This window comes from Simochromis diagramma, unplaced genomic scaffold (assembly GCF_900408965.1).
Source record: "Simochromis diagramma unplaced genomic scaffold, fSimDia1.1 OVJJ01000374.1, whole genome shotgun sequence".
NCBI classification, from domain to species: domain Eukaryota; kingdom Metazoa; phylum Chordata; class Actinopteri; order Cichliformes; family Cichlidae; genus Simochromis; species Simochromis diagramma.
The window spans coordinates 37,255-64,346 of record NW_024386743.1 but is presented as its reverse complement, the minus strand read 5'-3'; the positions used below and the strand labels follow the sequence as shown (position 1 = coordinate 64,346).

The 27,092-nt window shown below is 43.2% G+C and overlaps 1 protein-coding gene across 1 annotated transcript; it reads left to right on the top strand.

The window, feature by feature from the left end:
• Nucleotides 1-447: 447 nt before the first annotated feature.
• On the top strand, nucleotides 448-26,331 carry LOC120722681 (protein AF-9-like). The gene is given in 14 exon segments (XM_040013798.1): nucleotides 448-613; nucleotides 1,195-1,375; nucleotides 9,939-10,021; nucleotides 11,539-11,682; nucleotides 12,030-12,068; nucleotides 13,532-13,642; nucleotides 17,444-18,016; nucleotides 20,874-20,943; nucleotides 23,692-23,818; nucleotides 24,621-24,717; nucleotides 24,829-24,891; nucleotides 25,048-25,075; nucleotides 25,078-25,118; nucleotides 25,482-26,331. Coding segments are annotated over 14 exon segments (1,692 nt in total). The 5' UTR covers nucleotides 448-601; the 3' UTR covers nucleotides 25,605-26,331.
• The last annotated feature ends 761 nt before the right edge of the window (nucleotides 26,332-27,092 follow it).

The following is a 27,092-nucleotide window of genomic DNA, read 5'->3' as shown; positions in this document are numbered from 1 at the left end:
GATGGATGGATGGATAGTTATACAATTAGAGAAGCATAGCTTAGTTTTAATCCTGGCAGAGTGGAGAAGTCTTTGGAGCTGCATTAACAGCTTAATGTTGGAAGTAAATGTCTGTGCAGCTGGATTGCTGGCAACGGTATAAAAAAATAAGTAATTTACTAATTAAAATGATTCATTCTGGGTCATGCATATACAGGTTAAAATCATACACGCCAGGATTATAAACAGCTGTGTGTATATATGCTAACAACAAAGTCGAAAAGTAGTTAAGAAACCTGAATCTTTTCAAATAAACACATGTGGAGATTGTCTGAAAGACAAAACAAAAGAAAGGCAAATCTAAAGAAATATATATAAGGAGAATGTTAGGTATGTGGGGACCTGGAATGCATCTTTACCGCAAGTGTTTTACTTTGAAAAGCCCCAAGCGGATACTGTCCACGTCATTACAGACGCTTTACAGCCGGCGAGCCTTTCAAAGTCTTTGGTCTGAGTTGAGTCCCTAAGAAACCATGTCGGCCGTCATAGGCAAACTGCACTCACCTCTCATTTAATATAAAACGAATTCTCCATGAAATAACACGAAGGCTCAGCCTCAGCTATGGCCAGCTCGGTAAGTAGCTGCTCACGGTGCTTTGCTGTTCCCGGCTCGGGTTTAAACATTATACGCGTGGACATTTATGGCACACCGGAGGGGTCCGTGGGTTTTTCTGCAACAAGGGTTTTTGGGCTGTACTGCTACTTAGCGCGTCGCTACCACATGAAATAATAGAGATGTTAAATTCCCCTCAGAGACAGACAGAGGAAAATCTTTTGGGAGAAACCCCCAAAACGTTTTGGCTAATGCGCCGATAGAGTGTTGGAGAGCGGCTGTAGTCAGTGAGAGGAGTCGCTGGGCCGGTAACACAGACATGCCAACTTTGTTGAGAAGTTTGGTCTTTATTCTTACGATGTTACGGTTTAACAGTTGTGTAACGTTAGCTCACAAAACAAAGCGCAGGACACACACGAAGGTTGAAGTGTGAGCAGCTCAGCTCATCGTGCTTAAGCGTGTACCTGTTGCTTCAGCTCAGAGGAACACAGACGTTGTTGGACAGCAGCAGACTGCAGTGTTTCAGGAAAAAACACCTGCACGAAACATGGACCCGTGACCCGTCTTTAGTAACGCTAACCCTGCGTCTTTGTGCTTTGCAGGGTGCTGTACAGGTGAAACTGGAACTTGGTCATCGTGCCCAGGTCAGAAAGAAACCCACGGTGGAAGGGTTCACCCACGACTGGATGGTGTTTGTGCGAGGACCAGAGCACAGCAACATCCAGCACTTTGTGGAGAAAGTGGTTTTTCATCTGCACGAAAGCTTCCCGAAACCAAAGCGAGGTGAGGAGAGCTGCCCTGGTGCTTTGTGTGGAGGGGGGTTAAGAGCTCCACATCTGTAATTGATCAAACACACACACACATACACATACATATATATATATATATATATATATATATATATATATATATATATATATACTTTTAATGTGCGTGCATTTATTTCACACCTGTAGTGCAGCGTTGGCAGAGTCAGGTTCTCACTGAAAGTCCTTTCTGTCATGTTGTCTGTACAATGTTACGTCCTGGTGTTGTTTCACTTTTCATGTTTTGACACCAATAATCACATAAATAACAACAGACAACACAAATGAGTGAGTGTAGAGGTGCAGGCTGGTGCTTCGGCTTATTATAATACAGTAATAACAATGATGACAATAAGCATAATCAGGTGAAGTATGTGTCTACATGCATCTTTTTTTATTTATAGCAGCAGTAGTAATTAGTATAACATTAGTAGTAGCTGTAATAGACACAATAATATTACTACATACAAAACTTTATTTAAGTATAAATAGTTTAGTGTGTCATGCATTCATTTATGAATTTCCAAACGTTTCCCAGACCAGTACAAACCAGTGTAAACAACTAACCTTGGAGAACCCCACAGTTAACCTTCAGACTGTCCACCCAGTGTTCATCACATAGCTCCACAGACAGTAAGGACGATCAGTGATGTTGAACTTATTTAGCTCATACAGCCCACCTTTATCCATAGAGAAGTTAGACTCCGAGGTATCTTAAAATAAGGAAAACAGGACGTCTCAACTTTTCTACATGATAAAGAAAGAAATCTGTCAGCGTGACTCTCTGGAATTAAATTCTAAGAAAATGTCTCAGATAAATGAGTAAAGTTCTGGTAGCTCACTTACTGACCTATAAATCTGAAACTGGACATTTTTAATTGACACAGTTATCTGATTTAACTGTTCCTCTGTTGTTTTATTATGTTAGTGTAGTATCAGTGCCCTTTATCTATCGGAAAAAGCTGTAAAATGTAGAGAAAAATGCCAAGTTTACACCTTCAGTGTTTACAGCTGTGCAGTGGGTCAGACTGAAGTCTTTGCTAGACCGATCCTGGTCCCCGGGCCTTATGTTTGACACCCCTGATCTAAAACAATACTGGTGGCCACACAGATACTACTACTACTACTACTACTGATGATGATGATGATGATGATGATAATCATAATAATAATAATAATAATGAAATTATTAGAAAAATTGGTCTGTAATCAAACCAAACCTGTGTGATATAATCTTATATAAGTATATAAGTATAAGTAATATATAGTCTTCTAAATGTATTTAACTTTGTGATCTTATCCTGTACTCATCCTAAATACGTAACACGTACTTTTTCTAATTTTTTTAATCATTATTTTTATTTTAGGAAACAAATGAGAGACTTTATTCAGACTAAAGTTGGGCGATATGTGAAAATTTTCCAACCGACAATCATCAGTCCAATAATCGGCGATGGGCGATAAATTCGTGCATCCACAGACTTTTTGATTGCAGAGCAATGTAATCAGTGTAGTACGAGCAAAGTACTCAAACTCGACTAACTTGCATGAGCATGCACGTGTCCACCATCCGGCTGAGTATGCTCAGCCTATCGGTGATAGTCAGTATATTTATCCAGTCGCCCGACCCCAATTCAAACTCATTTTAATCATGTTCTTCTTCTACAATAATTCAGTCATGTAGATGGTAAAGCGTTGTTTGTTTGCGCCCATTGTTCATTAGTAGATTCTGAAATATATTTTACCTGCAATAATCTGTAATGAAATTATGTAAAATAAATAAAAGCTTTAAGCTTCAATAGTTATTTTGTTAAAGCTAACATATAACTGGGACAATTTGTTGAAAAATGAACAAGTTAATGTTTTGAAGGTACAACTTCTTCACCACGTGTTGTTGCAGGAGGGGGTCAGAATCGTCCCTGTGGTGTCAGTACTGAGTTTGAAATTGTAGTGTCCTGACAACCTGTTCAGCAGTGGCAGACATCATCTGCTTGGAGTGACACACAGTTGAGTTTTTAGAGGAGTACAAGTACAAGATTAACTGTTAATGAAACACGGCACCCAGCTGACACAGCCCTACACACTAGAGCCACTGTGGAAAAGAAGGGTTAGTGTGGTAATATGGAAATCCACCACTGACGGGTGAGGTGATGGCGCTGGTCATCTCTTCATCAATGCACCTGTTGGTGAGTGGCATAGATCAGGGAGCATGTGAAGGTTTTCTCCTTAATAGCAGGAAACATGAGCAAGCATAAGGGTTTAAGATTGTGTTACTGCATCTCTAAACCTACAGCTCCTATGGGATGTTCCCAGTCTGCACTGGTCAGTATCAAAAGTGATCTAATGAAGGTAGGGTTAGTGTTAGTAAACCAGCAGGGTGCAAAGACTGACCTGTGTGTGCCAGTCCAACAGGTGACTGACTGAAGCTCTCACTGGTTTATGAAAAGGTTGATGCTGGTTCTGATAGAAACGTGTCAGAACACACAGCGTGTCGCAGTTTGTTGCACATGGAGCTGCACAGCTGTAAGGATGTCCACGCTGACCCCCGTCTACTGCCAAAAGGGTCACCAGTGCACACCTGAGCATCAGAACAGGATGATGGAGAAGTGGGAGAAGGTGCCTTCTTTGAGTAGCACAAACTGGGACAACTGGGACAAGTCTAAGGTGTTGAGTTGGGCTTCAGATTCCACAGATATCAGTTCAGTCGAGCATCTGTGGGGCGTGTTGGACAAACAAGTCCAGTCCAAGGAGGCCTTGCCTCACAGCTTACATGACTTCCAGGATCTGCTGCAAACATTGATGCCAAACCCCACCCTCCCACCCTCCGGGGTCGAATCCATGGCGGAGTTTAATCTGCCCCCAGATGGCTCACTGACTGGCCTATAATTCATTTTTGACATTTTCCTTTAAACTGTTCTCAAACTGAACTTTATACCTGAGTGTTTCCTAGTTTTACACTAGTTGGTTAGTCCAATGTTTTCCTTGTTTAATCAACTAAGAGATCAGTCACCAGCACATGTTGTTGCACCTGGACGTGGTGTGCTTCGCACAAAGATCTGAGCTCAGCTGTTTTTCTTGAGATGGTTCCTTTCCAGTTTAACATGAAACAGCCACACAGGCTCCACCTACACACTGAAATAAAACGGAGACATTTAAAGACGTCACGAGCAGATATTAAAATTACAAACTGAAGTGAGGACTAACAGTTTGCTTCAATGGCAGCAGGTCGTGTGCTGATTTACACGATAACCTTTGCAGCAGTCTTTACTACAGATGGTTATAAACTGTAGCCGTGGAAACCAGAGGGTTTGGAGGTGGAGGGGGACTAAGTGAACGTGGACATCCTTTTAACATGTCTCCATTTCACTTGGCTTGTCAAATGAAATATAAGCTTTGTATGTCCACCTGGACATATCTGGGGTCTGTCGGGACGCCAAAAAATGTAGAAGGTGCTGAACATCAGTCCTGTAGCTCTGCTGCTGTCTACAGTTGTCAGCTGGTCTTTATTGGCTTGTGTAGCAATACCAAACCAAACTAGGTCCACTGATAAGATCTCAGATCCTAAGTGCTCTCAATACAGTCTTCTTCATATGTCAGCACATCAGTGTTTTGTTATCAATCCAAACATCGAAGGGAGTCAGAGCGAGAACGCCAAAAGACGGCGCATGTCTAACTTCTTCTCACTCTCCAAACGATTGGGTGTGTAGCTCGGAGAAGCTCCCCGAGTCGGCGAGTAAAGCCGCCGTTGCACTTCATCATTGCTGCTGTTTAGTTAGCAAGCCAGCGTGGAGGTGTTTCCATGGTGACAGCCAAATGGCAAAGCTGTCTGAACAAATGGAGGTAAAGACGTTGTTAGGAAGCAGCGAAGGCGGTGCTGTTTTTGGCAGCAGAGGCTCGTGCTGCTTAAGCACCTCATTTGGATTCTGTAGTGCCGTTTAATCTACAGGTGGAGGGAATCTCTTCAGAGGTGTTTGATATTTCAGAGAATTGTCACTTTTATGGAAAGTTGGAAGATAAAAAAAACGGTTCATCTCCCTGAAAACTGCGTGAAACGTGTAGTTTGTAACGTGGAGGAAAAATAAATAAGCTCTGAGAAACCGAAGGGCTTCGGGATTTTGCCGGTATTTAGCTTTGTTGTTCCTTGATTCCTCAAAAATGCTTCCCACTCATGAAGGTGAAACACAAAGAAAGCTCCAGGCTGGCTGCTGTTGTTTACAAGAAAGCATGGGGTTAGGAGGAGGTGCCGATAAACAAGGCGGCCACCTCCAAGGAACAGGAACTGGGCTGTAAATGCCAACTCTTCCTCGGTTCAATCAATGAAAGGAAGTTTGAGGAAGTGGTTTATTGAAGCTTGATTTATTTGGGGTGTCTGTTGAAAGCTCTTTCACTCCTCTCTCAGTTGGCCTTACCATAAAACATTTGTCTTTCTTTACAGTCCCTCCCCACAACAAAGCTCCAAGGCCTGAGTCAGGACTCGCTCTGAGACTCGTGGCCTGCTGGTGGAGTTTTATTAGGGCCTGAAACCCGTGAAAGCCTATGCATTCATTTATTGTTACTTGTTAACCTTTTTGACATGAATATATCCATAAGTCTGAATAATAAGTCATTGTTGTAGCCATACTCTCCATACTGGGACTTTATATCCAGTACATGATAGCTAGTAAGCAGATGTAGTGCAGCATGTCTTACCTCGTGAGGTTACAGGAGGCCAATAGTTTCAGGAAGTACTGGTGCACACCTGAAGCCCACCTCTGATGGTGGTGTAGTTTGGTTTCCACGTGCGTAGATTGTCTGTTGGATCTTTACCCTAAAATATGAAGCACATTAAATCGACTGCGTGTTGGTGCTGTACAAATAAACCACTCTTCTTCTTCTTCTTGTGGCTGCTTCGTTTGAGGGTGCAGCAGATCACCCACCTCAGTCACACCCTGCATATCCTTTATTTCCCCCCATGGAAAACATTAATATCGAGGAGCAGCACCGACTGGAGCTGATGTGACCAACCTGCTGTCTCTGTCTGCTGTTCACTTTTTCTCGATGGTTCTCGTAATGTTAGATTTGTTCTAACACTGGTTTGGCAGCTTTTATTGGACGTAAAGAATCATAATGTGCTCCATTATTACTTCCTTCTTCATCGGACTCATCAGTTACACGTCTGAGGAGCTGCTTTTGTTATCGTTATTATGATATGCAGATGTTGTCATAAATCAGATCCGAGTGTTCTCTGCTGTGATTTCAGTTTACGACTCTGAAGGTTCATCCAGACTTCGTAAACGGTCCTTCTCAGGCATGTTCGAGTTGTCCTACATCGTCTGCATCATGTTTGCTCTTCATCAAACATGTTGATGATGTTGACGCTAATAAAATCAGATCAAATAATAGGAAATTGATCAACCTTTTGCAAGAATTAAAGTTTGCCACCCCGGAGCTCACTGAGCATCCAACACTTCTGTGGTGGTTTTATAGGTGAGGTGTGGAAGTTTCACCCTGCTGTGTGCGCTGTTAGTCTCAGACCTTTGATCAGGAGTTTCTTTCAGTGCGTTTCTGTGGAGGTGTGTGTATCTTAACAGGCTGACATATGTGATATAGTATGTATGCAGCCTGCTTCTGTACGTGACCTGCATTAGCATGTGTGCTAGCGGGGTGGGAGAGGTACGACGAGCAGCGAGGAGGATGCTAACCTTTAACTTGCTGAGGCGCTCCACCCGTACGGCCTAACTGACCTCCAACACAAACTTTAGCGTGTGCGTTCATCCCTGCTCTGCTCTTGCTGCTCAGGAGCTTAATGTTGACCTCATTTTGTCGAAGGGTCTTGCTGTTACCTGATTAGTGTGATGTAGAGTCAGGAGAGGTCGTGTAGGGTGGAGGAGTGCAGGGTTGTTGTTGGGTGCTCTGCTCAGTCAACCACAGACACTCTTCATCACCTGCGGTGAATATCATGATGAATTAGTGTTGTCTGTGCATAAATAAGCACTAATCAGATTCACCATGACATAAGAAGAATGCTTTTGCTCAGCTTTTTGTAGCGTTCATCCGAGAACAGGAGCAACTGTTGCCTGCTGGACCATAGCTTCATGCTAATGTGCAGCTTTGGTCGGTCCTTGCTCTTTGAGATTGGCTTAGTCAGTACTTTGGAACAGTTTTAATAGCACTGTCTCTAGTAGAGCAACAGTGATTGAACGTCAAAGTGCCTCTTTACAGGGATGTATGAATGTAAGGGTCCTACATTAGTACCAATATAAACCCACAAACAGATGAGACGCAGGTGTTTTTCAGACAAAGGAAGATGTGACAAAGCGATTACTTAGATCCAGGTTTGGCTGCTTGATCTTTTCTTTCCAAACTATCACATATGTGTCTTTCTTGATAATTCCTTCCACCTTGACAAGACTTCCAGTTCCAGATGGACTGAAGCATACCCGCAGCCTAATACTCCCACGCCCTCGTTTCACTGTGGGGACGTGTTTTTGGGGTCTACATCAGTCCCTGCATTCTCCGAACATAAGCAATGTCTCTATTAGGGCTGTCAAAAAATGGGCACTCAGATGTTAATCACTGACTCCAATGGTACATATTTGCAAGAACATCAATGCAAACAATGCTGTTTTCACATGGCACTGCTGCAGTAAGTCAGGCATGCAGCTAACAGCTGTCTTTTAACACCGAACAGTCCTTTCAGAGGCATCTCCAGAGATCAGTGAAGCTTGCATTTCACTAGTATTAAAGTATTAAGTAATTATCATAAATATTAACCTGGCAGGAGCACATGTCAGCATTGCTGTTTAACTATTAGCAATTACCAGGATGTAAAGAGCTGCCTGAAAGGTCAGTCTGGAAATCCAGGCAGTGAGCGGTGTGAGCGTTCACAGTAAGCACTCTGTTTTCTGTCTTCTTCATTTCAACACAGCTAATACCACACTTTGTCCAGATGTGATGCATCAAGAATGAGGGGATGTAGGGTTGGGAAGTTCATGCCATAGGTGCTCTTCTAAAGATCTCAGCGTCAAGGTCGGGGATCAAGGATTTGTAAAGTCTTGTGAATGTGATAACTCAAGGAGGAGGTCACCTAAGGTTTCCAACTTGATACCAGAGGTGTGTCTGCTGAAAATCTCAGATGAGTTTGCATCCCGCTGACCTCGTGGTCGGAGGACAACATCTCTGAAAATCAGCTCTGATTTTTAAATCCGTGTCTTTGGCTGAGGGGGAGCGCTGCAGGCCACCAGGATTGATTTTATTTAAATCAACTTTATATTTGAAAGAATTAGTTGAAAGGTAACAACTTGACATTTTCAAGATAGAACTTGTTCACCATTACTTCTGTTGGTGTAGGATGCAGTTATACTCTTCACCATGCTATTTTTCTGGGTATTGGTATTAAAACGGAAACTGTAGTATTGTTACAAGCCTAGTGTCTCTGACACATCTGTCCTAAAATAAGCATCCTGGTTCATTTTGAGGGTAACAAAGGCTGTGACATTTAATTTTGTCAAACAGCTGCAGATTTAAAAGTGTGGAAGCAAAAAAAATCCTGAAAAGCATGAAGCTAACGTTTCACAACAACCATTATGTGCTCCATCAGGTCATGGCTGCTTTTTCAACCTAAACCACTGAAACCTGAGCACATGTAGGATTTTCAAACTGAGCACATAGCTGTGTATACAAGGACACTGAGAGGTGCCACTGCTGTCATAGTATGAATACATGGACAGATATAGTTCTAGACTACTAGATTAGATCCGTGACCAGTAAGTAAAATAGTTTGTAACTTATTAACAACAATAATTTTAAACATTTAAATAAGAAATTAGAAAAGAAGGAAAGAAAACCCAGCCTGGCTTTCACATCTTTCCTCATGAGTTGAACAGATGTGATTTTCAGGACCGAAGATGTTGGAGGCAGCAGAGGGACGATGTGAGAAAGATGTCGTCCGTCTCTACTCTCATCCATCCGTACAGCATTTCTACACATTCACACGCATCACCATCGTAGCTGCATGCTGTCATGTGTCAAACGGACAATATTTGAGAATTAAGCAAAGCTTCCTTTGTTCAACAAGCACACGTAACTTAATTACTACATTTCCTGCATTGGTACATTTTGTGACTCAGGACGGATCCGTTGTGATCCGTGTGCTCCTCTACGAGCATGCGTGGACGTCTTGGCCTTGTCGTGTGTGTTTAAGGCTTTGGCTCTAATGGACGCCCGCGCTCTGTATCGATGCATCAGAGTAGGCTGCAGAAATTGAGTTAATGAGGTCTCATGAGAACACAGCTGCAGGATTAGTGTGTTTAATGACACAAGAAATGAAGCAACAGTCTTAATACAGTCCTGTCACCTGGTTCAGGTGTGGAGGGGATGTGATTTATGTAATGGTTGGGTTTTTTGTGTTTGTCAGAGCGGCCGTCTCCCAGCAACCCAACCAGATGGCTGCAGCACACTCAGCGCTGCTCTGCATTTCATGTAACTGCATGAATTTAAAGCAAGCTTTGTGAACTGTCAGCCTCCTGGTGCTGAAGTCTAACAGCAGTTTTCTCTTTCAGTGTGCAAGGATCCACCGTACAAAGTGGAGGAATCTGGATACGCAGGCTTCATCTTGCCCATCGAAGTTTATTTCAGAAACAAGGTACATTTAACAAGCAGCGCTCAGCTGCCAGGGTTTGTGTCTGTGGGTGATGCACTATTGTTGTAAGACCCTGAACCTCTAAACCATGAAGGGGTTTTTGTGTATGCTCTGAACATGTGTCGGGTTTGCACCAGGTCGTTCCTGAACTGCAGCTTTGGAGAGGCTGATTGTCAAATGTGTCCATTCAGAGCTGTTTTCATTTTTCTATCAAGAGTCGCGTCTTTTCAAGCTGTTGCAACATTTTATGTATTATGTGGAAGCTTCTGCAGCGACGTTACTGAAGGAGTGTACGCGTGATTCAGTTGTGCTCTCTTGAAAGTGTTTTTGCTGGAAAAGAGAAAAAACTGGCCTACCACACTCAGAGGTGTGTGTGCAGCTCTAACAAAGCAGCAGGGCACACACACAGCTGGGCCTAAAGGCGATGCCACCTTTGCCATGTGAGGGTAAAGGCTGGATGAACTGCTTCTCTCTTTGGGTGACGACACCTGGTAACGTAGGTCATGAATGCAGAGATTTAAATGAAACGACCCCACACAGATACTGGGTCAGAGCCATGAACTGGCACATCCAGTGGAGAGAAAGGTGCATTTTGTAGTGCTGGAAGAGCTCCATTATTGGTTATTGGTGCAAAATTCAGAAGCAGCATTTGCTCCAGAGTTTTAGCTTGTTACTGGTTCCACTGGTTCCACTGGTTCCATTTTCTTTGGCGTTTTCTAGCAGAGAGCCTTTCGAAACACATCTAACAGATGCTGACTCCTGAGCAAAGGTCGTCTCAACCCAAACTGTCATCATTTCATCAAATGGTGATTCAAACTAAAAAAGCCAGTAAAAATAATGAAACTAAGTCCAAAAGCAAAAAATCAAAGTTGATCTTAACCCAGCAAAAACATGGATGTTCATTTGAAAGCTGCCTTAAATTTCTCAACTTATTTTTTTAATTAGTCGTTTACAATCAGGACTTGAGTTTGCTGTGTTACTATGGTACTTACTTAGTGCCTCGTGTATCATATTTAACAAATACAGTTCTTGTACATAATCAGTGTGATTTATTTATTTTCCCCTGAAGAAAGTAAATAAATTGCACAACACGTTTTTGTCAGCTGTAGCAAATTCAATCAAAATGAAGGGTTTATATGAAATTTAAATTTTAATTAATTTAATTTTTGTTCTGTCTGTTATTTCATGGTTCAGGCTTCAGAGGGTCTCTGGGATCTGAATAATGTAGTCCGGTCACAGCAGATGGCCCCGCCCCTCCTGTTAAAAGGGAGTTTTTCCTTCCCACTGTCGCCAAAGTGCTGCTCATAGGGGGTCATATGACTGTTGGATTGTTCTCTGTATCTACTGTCCAATATAAAGCTCCTTCAGGCGACTTTTGTTGTGATTTGATGCTGTGTAAATAAAATTGAATTGAATCTAATTAAATGATGCAGTCAAAAACAGCATGATGTGGGTAACGTGCTGCATGACGGGTTTTTATTGTTTGTCCCTTTCGTGGTTTTCCTTCCACTTCTCCGTAGGAAGAACCGAAGAAAGTTCGCTTTGATTATGACTTGTTCCTCCACCTGGAAGGTCACCCGCCCGTCAATCACCTCCGCTGTGAGAAGCTCACCTTCAACAATCCAACAGAGGAGTTTCGTAGGAAGTTACTGAAAGCTGGAGGGGTAGGCACGAGGGCGTGACAGACCAGGTCCATCCTGGGCTGTCGCTTTATATCATGCATGTAGTATGTGTGCAGTATATGTGTATAGTCTTTACAGCAATGACATAAGTTTACGTTCCTCAGTAAATCTGAGGGTTTTAAAACTGCACTTCAGTATTGATTCACTTTATTTGACATGTCTGGAGCCTCTGATTGGCCCCACAGTGGGCTGAAGTGCTACAGTCAGTCTGGACAGTCAATGGCTGAACTAGTTTACCCTGCATATGTGAGATATGAATAGTAATGAATACAGTTTGTATTTTTCTGTTTACCAAGACTGTCACCCTGTTCTTCTGTTGTCCTTCACAGCAACGAAATCCTCACAAAAGAAGTTCAGAAGACTCAAAGGTAAGATTTCTAACAGGCTTGTAGCTCATGACTCCTCCTCCCTGTTACTGTTACCACCTCAGCAATGACACAATGTAGCAGCTATTGTTGCTGCAGATGTTGAACTTTGTTGTAGCACTTTAATGTAAGGGATTTCAGTCAAAACCAGTTGTTTCAAATGTGTCCCGTTACTAAGTTGTGCACTTGAACGACTGTCAGATCCACATAAGACGCCTGCAGTCACGGGGCATGTATGTACGACCCTGCTGCTCCACACCAGCAGTGGTTTTGGTTGTTTTCTTGTCTGGAGCGTTTACATCTACGTTAACATAGTGCGACTGTCTTCCTGGAGTTTGCCAAAAATAACAGAGCAGCACAGTTGAGCTTTACAAAGTCACAAATCTGTGGTTGTGTATGGACAGGACCAAAGTGGACATGTTTGCTATAATGTGCAGTATAAAAATCAAACGCTGTTGCTAAACATAAAGCATGTGTTTCTTTTTAAAGCTGTGCCAGAAATCGTGGAACAACGGTTTATGCTGTTAAAATGTTGATAAAGTGTTTATAATGAATTCAATAAACACATCTTTAACTTTGCCATCCTTTGCTAAGCTTTTCAATTCCCTCACTGGGACTTTCATGTGCACTGACTTCATTTTAATCCAGTTTATTTACCTCCTCAACATGTCCTGAAGTTCTCCAGAGGCCTGGTAATGAGATAGTCATGTGATTCAGGTGTGTTGGCCCAGGTTGAGCTCTGTAACCTGCAGGACACCAGCTCCGCCCCTGCACTGCCATCTAAGATGACAGCAGGTCCACTTCATGATTAGCCGTAATTAGCTAAATGTTTAGGCTAGGCAGGAATCGGGTTGTGTTCTTGAGTAAGATTTCAGACCACGTGAGGCGTTTCATGAAGAGGGGCATGTGGCAGCACATGATGACCTATATAAGCATTCGATCAAACGTTTGGGGATTGGAGTTGCAGTTGGAGCGGTGCTCACTTGTTGTGCTTCACCTCGAGTGCAGCCAGTATAGTCTATGGTCATATGGTTTTGTGTGTGTTTGGTAACTGTGTGGCATTTATGTGTTACTCTAAATCTTCATGATATCCATCTTCACTTGTACAAGTGAAGAATCCTTTGTTGTTCTTTCTTTGATTGTTGTTGTTTTTGATGCAGTTTTTTTTATGGGAATGGGTTTGAGCCAAGTCAGTTACATGCACATGTGAGGCACTGATGTCACTGGGATGAAATCGATGTAATATAGAACAAATATGTACAAAAGTGCTCACACAAGCTGCTTGACAGTAAAGCTGAACATTCTTTACTGATGTCCTTTTTTCTGGTACTTGACTCTACAAACACAGTGATATTACTCAGTAAATGACTGATTTATTATCAGCTGTCCTGGTAGAGACTGAACACTCTACATTTACTGAAAGCAAAGAACTCTGCTCATTTAAGCTGCTGATTTTCCTTTGGCAGGTGATGATAATGCAGGAGGGCTCAACCTCCCTGTTTGGCTCCCACCTTAAGCTGGCAACACTTCCCAACAGCTCTGACACAAAGAAAAGCAAAGGCTTTACTGCGTCCAAGGTCAGTGTCTCTGCTCTTTTCCTTGTTAGCTTATAGCACTGCTGCTACAAAGGTCGCTCGTTTTGCAGCAAAGACCAGCTGCTGCAAAAAAGTATGAAATATGTTTTTTAAACCTCAGGGTGATTCCTGCTTGTACTGCACTAAACGCTTTGGCCTGTCAGGGCCTGGAGCCTCTCCCAGGGTGCACCGGTGTTTGGTACTAATTTATTTATTTTGTTTTAGATGAATCACTAAAACTACAATATTGTTAGTTGATATACTTAATTTAAAAAGTAAAAAAAATCAATCAATAAATAATAATATGGTGGTAAAGTTTATATATGCTAAAAGCTTGTTGCTAGGCAACGTGATTATGTCATAATGTGTATAATTGAGCTGTGGTGAACAGAACTGAGATGGTGTTGTATGTGGATAAGAGTTTTCTCTGTATCTGTTATTATAGGATATACTGTACAATGTAAAGCTTGTTGTGATTTGGCTGTATGAATAAAATTGAATTGAACTTCTTAGCAGGAATGTGCCTGAATCATCAGAGCTGCTGTCATTAGACGTATCAGAAGAACTAGTTGTTTAATGTTAACGCTTTAATTGGTGCCCAATGGGAGAATATTGTGTCTCCCATACGCAGTCGTCTGCCAGCAAATGGCAAAGCAGCCGTCGCTTATAAAACCAGGCCTGTTATTGTTACTCACTGCTGAAGTGCAAAGAATGAGATCGCAGATACAAGACGTGAGCTTTCTCCGAAGGTGGGCTTTTGCTTTGTGATAGGGTGACGAGTTCAAGAGGGACTCGGACTGCAGTCGATGTCCTTCTACATCGAAAGGAGCCATTTGAGTCGGCTGCCGCCGGGGTGAGGTGTTCAGGGCGTGGCCTTCTGGGAGGCGGTCCCAGGAGAGGTTGCTTCTCGGCTGGCTTGGGAATGTCTCTGTGTTTCCTTGGATAAACTGAAGAAGGTGGTTGTTGTGAGGGAGCTGTGGGCTTCTTCACTATATTTTTATTTGCACTGTTTCTAGCCTTTCTAGCCTACCCAAGCCATCCTTGGGTTTCATGTGAGGCGCTCTGCAAACCAAAGTCATTATTGATATATTTATTTTAATGCAACGACCCGTCAGAGGAAATGGATGATCATTTATGGTGTTTCTATGAATTGCATCAATGTGCATCATTAATAGTAGGGCTGCCACAAACGATTATTTTGATAGTCGACTAGTCACCGATTATTTTTGCGATTAGTCGACTAATCAGATCATCATCCATTGGACGTAAAACGTACAGCTTATTGCACCAGCAGCATCTGCTCTTATATAACTATCATTAGCTTACAGCTTTAAGTGTTTAAGGTCTGTGCTAACTAAAAGTAAAGACAAGATGATAGTTTATTAAATTTTAATGAAGTTTGCAGGTTGTTTCAGTGAAGTTTACTAAACTCCTTGCTATCTAAAATATAACAGGACACCGGAGTAAATTCTCAGCATCTCACACTTCTGATAATCAGCTGTCTGCTTGATGTTTATTCAGCTGTGTAAAAACTATAACTTTAATCTCAGCCAAACCGATTTACTCAGGAACAAATAAAATACTAAAAAAAGCAAAACAATAACATTTTTAAGTTATCTAAGTGACTCATATATATTTAACCTGAGTAGCGAAAGACGGCGGTGGGTTTGAAAACGATTTGCGGGGAGTCCGGTGTTCTCACGGCTCTAGTGAGCCTAGCCCCCGGCTAGCTATCGAGCTAGTGGGTAACAGACGTCTCCGAAAACGTCGGAGCGCTTTTGAAAATATGTGGTGTCCTGATAAACTGAGCCGATATTTGAGGTTTACACAGCTACATTCTCACCTGAAAATATGTTAAACGTTTATTTTGTGACCCAGAAAGAATAATAAGAGTAACATTAAACCTAACTAGCTGCCGCCATTGTTGGAAACTAAGCTGGGCCGCGCTATGAATTCTGGGACACAGCTGCTTCTTCTTCTTCGGGGTTTAACGGCAGCTGGCATCCTTGTACATGCAGTGCTGCCATCTTCTGTTTCAGTCCGTTATTACACTCTTAAATCCTACTACTTATTCCTGCGTCTTTTGTGATCTTACAAAGCTTCAAATGACGCGTCGACTATTAAATCAGTCGTCGACGGTTTTGATAGTCGACGTAATCGTGACTAGTCGACTAATCGTGGCAGCCCTAATTAATAATGCACAGCACAATGTGCCACAGTGTATTCGTTTTGTCATATTTAATAGTGCATGAACATCTTTAGTAGTAAGTCATCTTCACATCATATTTAACCTTTAGATGAGAGACTGGACCCTACAGTCTTCCACAGGTGGGTCACAAATGTTCAAATCAATGTGTTTTTATGCCACCTGTGTTATTTTGGTTACTAGTAACCAATGTTGTGCTTTAATGTTTGAAATATTTTCTTTTTAACGTTTTAAACATTTTTTTTAACCATTTTTAAAATTGGAAAAAGCGAAAATAATTCCTCAGCAGCAAAGATGTCATCGTCCGTTGTGTGTATATGCATGAGTACATCAGTGTATGTGGTAAGTTTAAAATTTAAATGGCATGATATCAAAATCATGTTTTTATAGCTGGAACATGAAACCAGAACAACTGCTGTTAAAAGCAACCTCAGCAGGTTAGTTTGGAGCCTCTGATGCAGCTGAGGGTTACCATCAGGTTACCTGTTTCTGTTCTGGGTTTAGTCTGGTGTTGGAGGATAACGTGTTCATCATGCACGATGTGAGACGCCACACAGCTGAGCAGCATTTACAGTGTTTGTCCATTATACAGCCCTCAAACTGAACCCACAGTGTGTTGCAGTGTTTCTTAGTTTCACAGCAGCCGTTTGGCTTTCCTCGTTTAGTCGGCTTAGAAATGAGTGGCCAGGAACATCCCTCATTTTTCTGAGATTGTTTGGATCCACTTTATAATATCTGACGTACATCAGAATGTCAGGGGCCGAAGATTTACCCGTGTGGATGTTTGTGGACAAAGAAACAGATATTTAGTGTTTTACAGTAATACAGCATCAGTGTTTCGCTGTACAGTTGATCATTGCAGTGTTTGTCAGCCAATATTGGGACACTGCGTGAAATGTAAATAAAAACTGAATGCACTGATTTAGAACTCATATTTACTCAGAAAAACTTGGTTTAAACTATGAAAATGTAGAAAGATATTAGCAACACATTAGCAAACAGAATCAGCTGATCTGTTCCACACTTTGTGTTTTTGTTTCGCCCAATCAGCTTTGGTTTCAACATCAGCGTGAGGGACAGGATTAGAGCCAATCACCTGTTCAGATTATGATCCCACAGACTGGGACGAAACCACACCTGAGCAGTGTGACTGCTTCCTTCATAAAGGAGGCGTCTTGAAGCTGTACTATCAATAAAGGTTTTTGTACAAGTTTCAGTTGGTGTGTTCAGCACTTTTCCCTGCATTGTTTTTCATTACTGTGCATAACTTAATATGTGCACGTGTATGATGGCTTTGCATGTGTGGACTGAGTGGGTTTCATGTCCACGGCACCTTTAAAAACATCTTTGCTTGTAAAATCGGTGGCGTGTTCGATACTGTATCAGCTGACAGCGGTATGGTCTCATTAGCGCCCTGACAGCGCGAGGAGCTTCCCTTTGGCTTGTGCCTGAACACTCTGAGCTTTACGTGTTTTTCCCGTGTAGCTTCAGTCTTTCTTTCTCTTTTGTTATTGTTTTGCTTGATGTCACTTTTCATCTACAGCTACTTAAATATCCGACGCTACTATCTGATCTCCTGTGTTTGTTTCAATCTGCAGGATGGCTCTACAGGAAACACTTTCCTCATCATGGCCACAACCACCAGCACTGACAACAGCAGCATCTCCAAACTCCACAAGCCATTTAAGGACCATATAGACAAGACCCCAAAAGATTTAAAAGACCCCAAAAGTGCCTTCAGGGACTCGGGCTGGGAACCCGGAAAAGCCCCCAAAGAATCTTCCAGGAAACCCAAAGAGAACCAGCCACTTAGAGAGATCAATCCTAAGATGGGCTTCAAGCAGCCCAAGTCTTTGTCTAAGGAGCGTAGGACTGAGGGGATAACTCATGCGTCGAGGTTAAACAAGCGCTTGTCCGGCCTCGAAGGTGACGATCACGGGACCAAAAGACGCAAAAAGGGGTTTGTGAATTCCTCGGAAATGCAGATTTCAGAGTTGGACGCTCCGTGTTTGGATAAGAAACTACTGAGAGACAGATCGCAGCTGCACAGCAGTAAGCTACGAGCAGAAAGCGAGGACGCAGACCTCAGGAGCGTGTCCACGCTGCCGCCATTCCAGGACCTGGTCGATGCTAATGACTCTGATATGGAGGACCAGTCTGCCAGATCGGATGTGAGTAAACGTGACGCTTTACTGTCGTTACAGCTGGGAATGAGCTCATCTACTGGCTCTGCTACATAGGTACAAGTATAAGGCACATCTTCTCCTTGATGTGTATAAACAACCACCAGGGATGGTTTGGGGGGGGCACAGTAAACCTGGTGGAAGTTCAGGTGCGTTCGTCTGCACATTGATTGGTTTGGGAGCAAACAGCTGATGATGATGTCGAGCATCTAACAGAGTGTCTGCGTCTTCTTCAAACCCGCCAAATTAGGAAAATGCTGCAGCTTCATGAACAGGCTGACATTTGACCTTGTTGCCATGCCCACGCTGGTTTGCAGAGAGCCTCCCCATAAAGAAGTTTTAAAGCCAAATCACAGACGAGAAAGATTTATGGTTTTACAGCACCTGAGGAGAAACGAGGGCCGTAAATAGCACAGCTCCTCTTTAATTCTTTTAGCTTTGAAAGAATCAAATGGCTGCGTGTTTGTGCTTCACAGCATTTCTTTCTGCAGCAGTTTTTATTTCTGTTGTCAGTGATTGTATGAAGTGCAGCTCTTTCATGCATCGTTCTCTGCCGCGTGGTTAGTCAAAGGAGTTCTCACAGAGTGGCACCGAAACCTGTGTTTTTGTCATGAAAGCAGCTTTGGGGTGGGGGCTGCTGCTGCTACTGGTTGTAAAAAGCATGTGGGGTGACAAATTCCAGGCATTTGATTGTGCCCAGGCTAGCAACCCTGGTGGGCCTGAGGCGACACAGCCCAGCGCTCCCATTGCTTCATCTTTGATCTCAGAGTTTGGGAGTGAGTGCTCGGATAAAAACGGCAGAGAAGGAAACGCGGACGAGGTGATGACATGAAGGAAGGGAAACTGGGTGTGGCCTCCGACCAGCACACGTCTGTTTAAAACGAATCTGTTTTATTTCCATGGCGCCGCATCGTCAAGGCGCTTTGTGCTGGATGGTCAGGACCCCACAGAGATGCTGGTGTCTCAGGATGCTGACGATGTCACACTGGTGACGTTCTGGTGACAGATAAATTTAGTAAAAGAAAGTTTATCATCTATTTGATTTAAGTGTCCACTCATCATCATCACACAGCACGAAGAACATTTAATTATGGAAGAGTGTCTAAAAATTCAAACATGATAAAAATAATATCTTTGAATGACAGTATTCATGTTATCCTGAGTCTGTTTTTCTACATTCAGCTGTTTTAATCACATCCCATATTTGTTTGCTCTTCATGAGATGTCGTCTGCTGCTGTGGACAATCCTCTCACTCTTATTTTCAAACTGAAATGAGTGCCAGCCATCTGTTGTCATTAGCTTTGCAGGTTAGCGGGATTCATTATTGTAGGCTGAACAGATCACAGATGGGATATTGATCTGTGACAGTGGACGCGTGGAGGAGCGAGCAGGTTGCTCGCTGTGCAGAGCAGCGGGGGAACCGTAGCTGAACCCATTGTTGGGAACTAATCAGAGGAAATCCAGAGCAGATGAATCGGATGGTTCGAGCGTGAGGAGCAGAGCTGAGGCAGAGCGCTGCGAGCTGTGGATGTGAGAGCGGCTGCAGGCATCAACTTTTCCCACTTTGTTCCCCGTGGTTTCTAAACTAGACCGTCAGACAGTTTCCTGGATGTGCTGTCGGTTTATTGTCTCTTGATGTGATTGGGTTTGCTTACTTGGAGTAAAGGAGAACAAAAGCCGTAAACAGGAGTGCCGGTCAGATTTATGACACTTTGAAGAAGCCTGTAAACCAGCAGAGCAGCTGTGCGCTCTTTCTCTCACGTTTCTCCTCACCATGTTTTGCACTGTGAAGGTTTCCTTATGTATCTGTGCATGTACATTGAAACACGTTTAAACGTGCACTGTCATTGTTTAAGTCCACATCTCAGTCGATCTGAAAGAGTCAAACATCCTCACTCTGGGCTGTGTGAGCCTCTGCTGCCTGTGGGCAGATGCTGCTTCAAGAAAGGGTTTAAAAGAACGATTTTCATTTTTGGCTTTTATGAATCCAAACTACAGACGTGTCAAACACAAACATGGACATGAAGGGAAGGACTGTGTGGAAATGTCAACACACACTGTTTCATTTGAACTGTGTGTGCTGTTATAAAAGGTACTGCTTCAACCTTGAACATTTACACAAAAATCTAATTTTCTCTTGATGCTTTGCCGACCCAACAGACGATGGATGGCACTATGAAACCTCCTGTTGGAGCTTCTCTTTTTCCAACTAATGTCAGGACAGATAGTTCTGACATTAGTTGGAAAAAGACATCCAGTGCTCTCTGCAGCCTCGTTTGTTTTATGTTTGTATTTGTTGAAAATAAATACAAACCTTGATAAATAAACATATTTTTAATAAAGAGAGTCCCCCTCACTGTAACTCTTAATTTCTGTCCCTTGGAGGTGGTTTGAAAGCCGAACGTGTTCAAAGTGGGAACACTGGTGAGTCCAGGTTGGTCCACTCCTGCTGGGTTTGGTCTTCTTTCAGCACATACATAATAATAACAGTAAATGGTAAATGGCCTGTATTGTATAGCGCTTTTCTAGTCCCTAAGGACCCCAAAGCACTTCACACATCCAGTCATCCACCCATTCACACACTGGTGATGGCAGCTACATTGTAGCCACAGCCACCCTGGGGGGCACTGACAGAGGCGATGGTGTTGGACACTGGTGCCACCGGACCCTCTGACCACCACCAGTAGGCAACGGCCCAAGGACACAACGACCGAGACTGTCGGAGCCGGGGCTCGAATAGTATTCATTTGCTTCTGTGTTTGCAGAACCGCCACATTCAGTCAAACAGCAGTTTGAGTCATATTTTTATCATTAATCGCTGCCTGTTTCTCTTCTTCCTCCCAGTCTGAGCAGCCCAGTCCAGCGGGTTCCAGCTCCAGTTCAAGCTTTGCTCCCACACCCCACAAACGACAAGGTAACCGACTCGGACCGTGCACACAAGTTACAAAGTTTAGTTTGTGCTGTTTGTTAGTGACACTAACATCATACGTGACACTTGCAGTCAAAGCGATGTAACCAATAACCTGCAGCGCTTTGATTTGTTTGTTTTCGTGATTAGATTTATATCATGAGTGCCACGTGAAATTAAACATAATCGTGAGCAAATGATTTAAACTGTACAGGCACATGTGTTCAGTGCCATTCAGCAAACAGCCGCCTCGCACACATGCGTGTGCTCAGCAGCACCGTAGAAGAATTGAATTCACTTTTTAATGACTTTTCTTTTCAACAAATCAACAACAGCACAGGACAAAGGGGGGTGGGTGGTGGGGTGTTGAGATGTAATCAGATAAATCTGGAATATTAACTGTGATAACAACAATTATCCTAATAGATCTTCAGCTGCTTGTTGGGAGAATCTGGGAGAGGAAAACTAACGTGAGCACAAAGTGTCTGAATGTTTTCCCATCGTCACTTTCCACGATGCACAGAGGACAGGGCTGGGGTGATGTCAGGATGTGACGAGACTATAGTGAGTCCAACTGTTATGTTACACAGGTGGAAGTATTCAGTCTGGCAGTGTGAAGCTTAAACAGTGTTTTTAACATCACTTTAGGTCCAGCTGACACAAACTTATCACACTCACTGATAGAAATCAAAGAAAGCAAAATGATGCGTCCAACAGTCTGTTGTCATGCAAGCGTAACACCAAGTACACAGTGGTAGCCTAACACTTATTGTGTGCCCTGTAGAGACTGTGGTATGGTTGTCATAAGGTTGCTACACTGTTTGGATTAAACGCTGCTTAGCAGCAGGATCGATATTGAACAGTGTTGTTTCACCGCCTCCAGCTGACACGCAGCACCCCTGCACACAGGCAGACACACAACCTCTTTCCTCACTACGACACATGTAGCTGACATTCACAACAATGCACAGCACTCAGCAAAACTCCAATGTAAAGAAAACTGAAGTGTTACACAGTTACCATAATCGTTAACCTGCTTGGTGGGAATTTAACATGCTCACGATTTGAGATAATTCGCTGTTATCATTAAAGTGGACATGAAACTCTACATGTATGAAGGCTAATTTACACCACTGAGCCCTGCTCTCAAAGGTAACGCTGTCTGTGCAGCTCGATTTAAGAAGTAAGTGCTTAAAGTTTAAGTTTATATAACACGTTTACCGACATCAGCATGTGATGTCACTGGGTTGGTTCGTTTATGTTAGCTTACTAGTAGCTCGGACCATGCCTCTCCTCAGCCAGGGCTCAGCTATTGCCCATTGTTGGAAGTGGGTGGACCCGAGTCCCTGACGCCCCATGCAGGACTTGCCAATGAGTCTTGGTACTATACCATGCTGGTATAGCCAGACCTTGAATTTGCCTGGTATGCCTGAACCTGCATCTTATGTAGCCACTCTACATCGTGCTCCTGCAGTGGATGAACTCTCATTTCCAGCCCGGTGGCACAGACTTTCCCGGGAAGGCTGAGGAGAGTGATCCCTCCTACATATTCTAATATGAACCTTTTATTATTGTAAAATGGAAGCATTAACTAGCTGTGTATATCATATTGTCTGCAATCATACTGGTACAAATTCTTACGTGATACAAAACTGTCGTACTGAGATATCATTGCTATAGCAACACCAGGTGGTTATGATCCCTAGTGCATGCAATTAAGAGACAAGCCTGGGCATGTCTGGGAGTGAGAGCCACATGTGTCAGTCTGCAGTGGAGCAACTTCAGGAACCTCCAACAATCACAGTGCTCTGCAACATATGCAAGAACCTGTTTCAGCCCTTCAGGTGAAAAAACTGTGCGCTACAGTCAGGCTGTGTGTGGGGAGATATTAGCTGCTGGTGTCATGTGACCCAAATGTAAACAAATGACTCCACCAAGTGTGGCTGAAGGACGTCATGTGACAGGAACAGCAAACAGTGGATGAAAGTTACTGATACAGTACATGGTGCAAGACCAAAGCAGCAGGTTAAAAAGCTCAACTCATGACCCAACATCCCAGGTAGAAGAGAGTCTTCAGTTTTATTGTGAAAATATTGTGCAGGTTCCTAAAGAGTCACAAGGTTAAGTTACTTTAGTTACTGTTTAACAAAAGTTTCCAGGCCAAACTACGACTAACACCAACCCTGTTTCTGTACTACATTTGACTTATTCTGTGTTGCAGTGCCGTGCCACCTTAACGCTGCTGCAAACGGCACTGTGTGTCATCAGTGACAGTAGCTCATTGGAAGCAATCATGGGATGCCCTTCATTTAATCAACTTAGAAATGCTGCAGAAAATATCTTTTTGTGTAAATGATCAGAAACATTATTACCACAAATCTTCTTAAAGTATCACTTTGAGCCTGTAAACAAACGGGCACAGCCTGGTTTATAAACTTTTACTTTGAGTCGGTTCAGAAAGTTGAAGACGTCGTAAGAGAGGCTGCTAAATCATTTTGAGATTGAAGAGCATGAAAGAATCATGTTGTTTTCCTGAGCAATGAGAACAATTGAAAACCAGAGAGGAATGTTTGAACCAGAGCTGTAAGTCAGCTATGTAGAGTTCGAGATGTGTGCATGTTCCTTTTGAAAGTCAGATCACCAGTCCACATTTGCTGAGCTTTACAGTACCAACGTCACAATCTGCTGCTTTCTGCTTGTATTCCTGAGGTTTAAACTGCAATGACTGAGGCTTTATTGAACTGTTCCACTCAGTGCTTGGCCCGCTGCAGTCAGTGATGCAGGATCTGCACTCGGACGACGACGACGATTCAGAGGACGACAACGACGACGTGGATTCAGACACGGATCGAGCAGCACACCTCGCACACCACCAGCACAGGTTAGTAACCCGAGGGCAGCTTCTCGAATGGCTGAACCAGACACTAGTTTAGTTTCATAGAGCTGTGTGCAGACATTGGTAATGACTGCCTTCTAACCAGGATATTGCTATTATGAGGGCTACTTTGTATCTCACATGTTTGTGCAGTAGAGCCAGCCTTTAACAACAAACCTGTAAAATGATGAAGAGCCGCCATTTAAATCTTGGTTAAAATTGCTTGGGACAGTTTCTAAAGGTTCTTTCAACGTGCCTTTTATTAACTTTTCAAGTATTTCATGTAAGCTCTTTCCAACTCTCTCCACCATCCTGTTGGTGGAGGCGTGCCGTCAACCTTGGCCAAAAAGCATGACTTAACCAGATCGTCTCCGTCTCCAACAGTTGACCGGTTTTCTATCATCTATGCCAGGGGTGGGCAATTCCAGGCCTCGAGGGCCGGTGTCCTGCAGGTTTTAGATGTGTCCTTGATCCAACACAGCTGATTCAAAATGGATACATGACCTCCTCATGATGTCCTGAAGTTCTCCAGAGGCCTGGGAATGAACTAATCATGTGATTCAGGTGTGTTGACCCAGGGTGAGATCTAAAACCTGCAGGACACCGGCCCTCGAGGCCTGGAGTTGGACACCCCTGATCTAGCAGGCCCCTCCCTGACACTGATTCTGCGAGAGTCCTCTTCATGTTAAAGACCGTCCTTCGTCCCCACTCTCTCAGATGCATGGGGGATTTTTCATTGTTAGCGGTTTTTAGCTAACAGCTGAGACAACAGTTTTAATGTCTTTATTCTTTGTGACTTCATACTTAGGATTAGTTTAAGTGATGGCAGCAGAAGTGACAGCTCCTCCCATTCCCCGCTGTCGTGCAGTGAGGCCCCGCCCTTATTAAAGTCTACTAATAACCAGGTAATCGTATCAGTAATATACTGGCTTATGTCTTAGATCAGCATGATTGAAAGCCACAGTATCCAGGTGTGTGCGTGACCCTGGGTGACTCTTTGCTCTTCTGTCTGTCAGATAGTGGAAGTAAAAAGTCCCACCAAGCAGAGCAAGCAAGACAAAAGCATGGAGTGTGATAAGGTGAGAACGAGTGTCTTTGGTTTTTAGAAACAGTGCGTGTAATGTGGAGTAGACTAGTAAATATTCTGAAATATGGAAAGTGTTGTTATGTCTTGGGGTTTGTTACCATCAGCCACTGCTACATCATGACAGCCGTCTTTGCTGTGTGCTTTTCAGGTTTACCTGGATGAGCTGGTGGAGCTGCATAAAGACTAATGACACTAAGAGAAGGTCACATACTGCAACAGGTGAGCTGATGTCAGCAGTGTCCGATACGTCCATCAGACACAAACCCACTTCTACAAAGTTTGGGATCCGTGTCAGATGTAAAAGCTGAATTCAGTGATTTTCAGATCTCAGATTTTATTCGCACGGTTTAAATCGACCAGTTTAGGAAACACGTTAGCGCAGGTCGAAGCTCTCTTCTGATTGGCCAGCTGAGAGCGTGCTGTGCCTGCAGCAGATGACTGCATAAAGAAATCTGCTTGTTTAAAATAAATATTAGACCTTAGACGAAATAATAATGATGAAGTAGTAATGTAGAACTGTTAGTTAATAGTTGCAGACTTTACTTTGACCTGTGCCCACCACTCTCACTTTCTGTCTTGCAGATTGTAAACCTGATTGAAGAGACCGGACACTTCCACATTACAAACACTACGTTTGACTTTGACCTTTGCTCTTTGGACAGAAGTACAGTAAGGAAGCTGCAGAGCTATCTCGGGACGTCCTGAGGCACACAGCAGTTGGTTGCTGGATCCGAGCCTCTGACTCGTCCTGTATCAGTTCCAGCTGTAGTTGGCGTGTCTAAACCTCACAGTGGGTCCAGCCTGCTGCTTCGACCCCCCTGAACAAAGAGTTCACCCTGCTGCAGAAATCGGGGGTAGATGTACGAGATCAGGACGTCAGCAGGCAACAATCTGAAAACTTGATATGAAGGGTTGGTGGGTGGGAGTGATTCTGCTGCCATGTATGTTGTTGTTTATCGTGACAAGTGCACGATCAACTTTGCCTTACAACATTGTACGTCTTATTTATTAAATTTAATTTGCAGGTGTGTGTGTGCGTGTGTGTTGGGTGGAAAAAAGTGAAACAGGACTTTGAAGAGCTCTATAAGGCACAAGTCTGACCAGTAACACTACTCTGCTTCGGTCTCCGATCAGATATCCGATTCACTCATTTCCCTGGGATCAAACAGCGTCCGCACAGATGCATCTCTGTTGTTCTGTTTTGTTGTGTGCGACCTCACAGTTTGCACAGACGTGTGAAATATGAAGAAGAATCCAGCAGGAGGTCTGGATACAAAGTGACACATCATGGCGAGCGTGCTGAGTTGAGAGCGCCGTCGTCTGAAAACTAAAAGTTGAGAAGTTTCTCCAGTTTGTTCTGGAGTTAAAGCTTTAAAAAAAACTTTATTTGTAAGTGTGTCTTTATTAAAGCCACCTTTATGCAAACTCTGAACTTTGAATCCACTGGAGCATTACAAAAATCTTTGGCCTCGTCTCCTGCTGAAAGTGTCCTTCCTACATAGGAGTGTAGGGAGCACATTAACATAAAGGTCCTTCTGAGAATAAAGTGGAAATGTGCAGATTAGTTATTGCAACTAAACCTGATCCTGAAGCATTTCACCAGCTCACAGTGCAGCCATGGCACTTAAAACTGTCATCGCCACATTTCAGTGTTTTTCTCTAAATAGATTTTTGACTTTATTCTCAAAATGATCGATATTGTTTTTTAATCTTACTGTGGTCCTGTTTCTCGGCTCTACAAAGTGAACTCATTTTACCAGCTTTAAATACCAGATGAACTCATGTCGGCTGCTTTAAAAACCTGTTTAATGTTGTTTAAACAGCAGGGCATGAATGGCTGCTCGCCTGTGCTGAGCACTCATCTTTGGTACAGGAGAGCTGCCTCTCAGGAGGTCCTGCCCACTGACTGAAACTTCATTTCTTAAGCTTGTGCTTCTGATCGCCTGCCTAAGCACAGATCATGGGTTCAGTTGGTTCAGGATGTTTGTACACAAAGATTCACTAACACGTGGAGTCATACAACCGACCCAAAACCTGCAGGAGGAGCCGTTAACAGGTACTCTGAGGTGTGGATGTGTTTCACCTGTTAAATCAAAGCTCAGCATGAGACGAGGCCTTTCTTGGAGTCGCCACAGGGACACGTGACAGTCTGATGAGGATGATTCCGTATTTTGAGGATCGAATGAACCATAA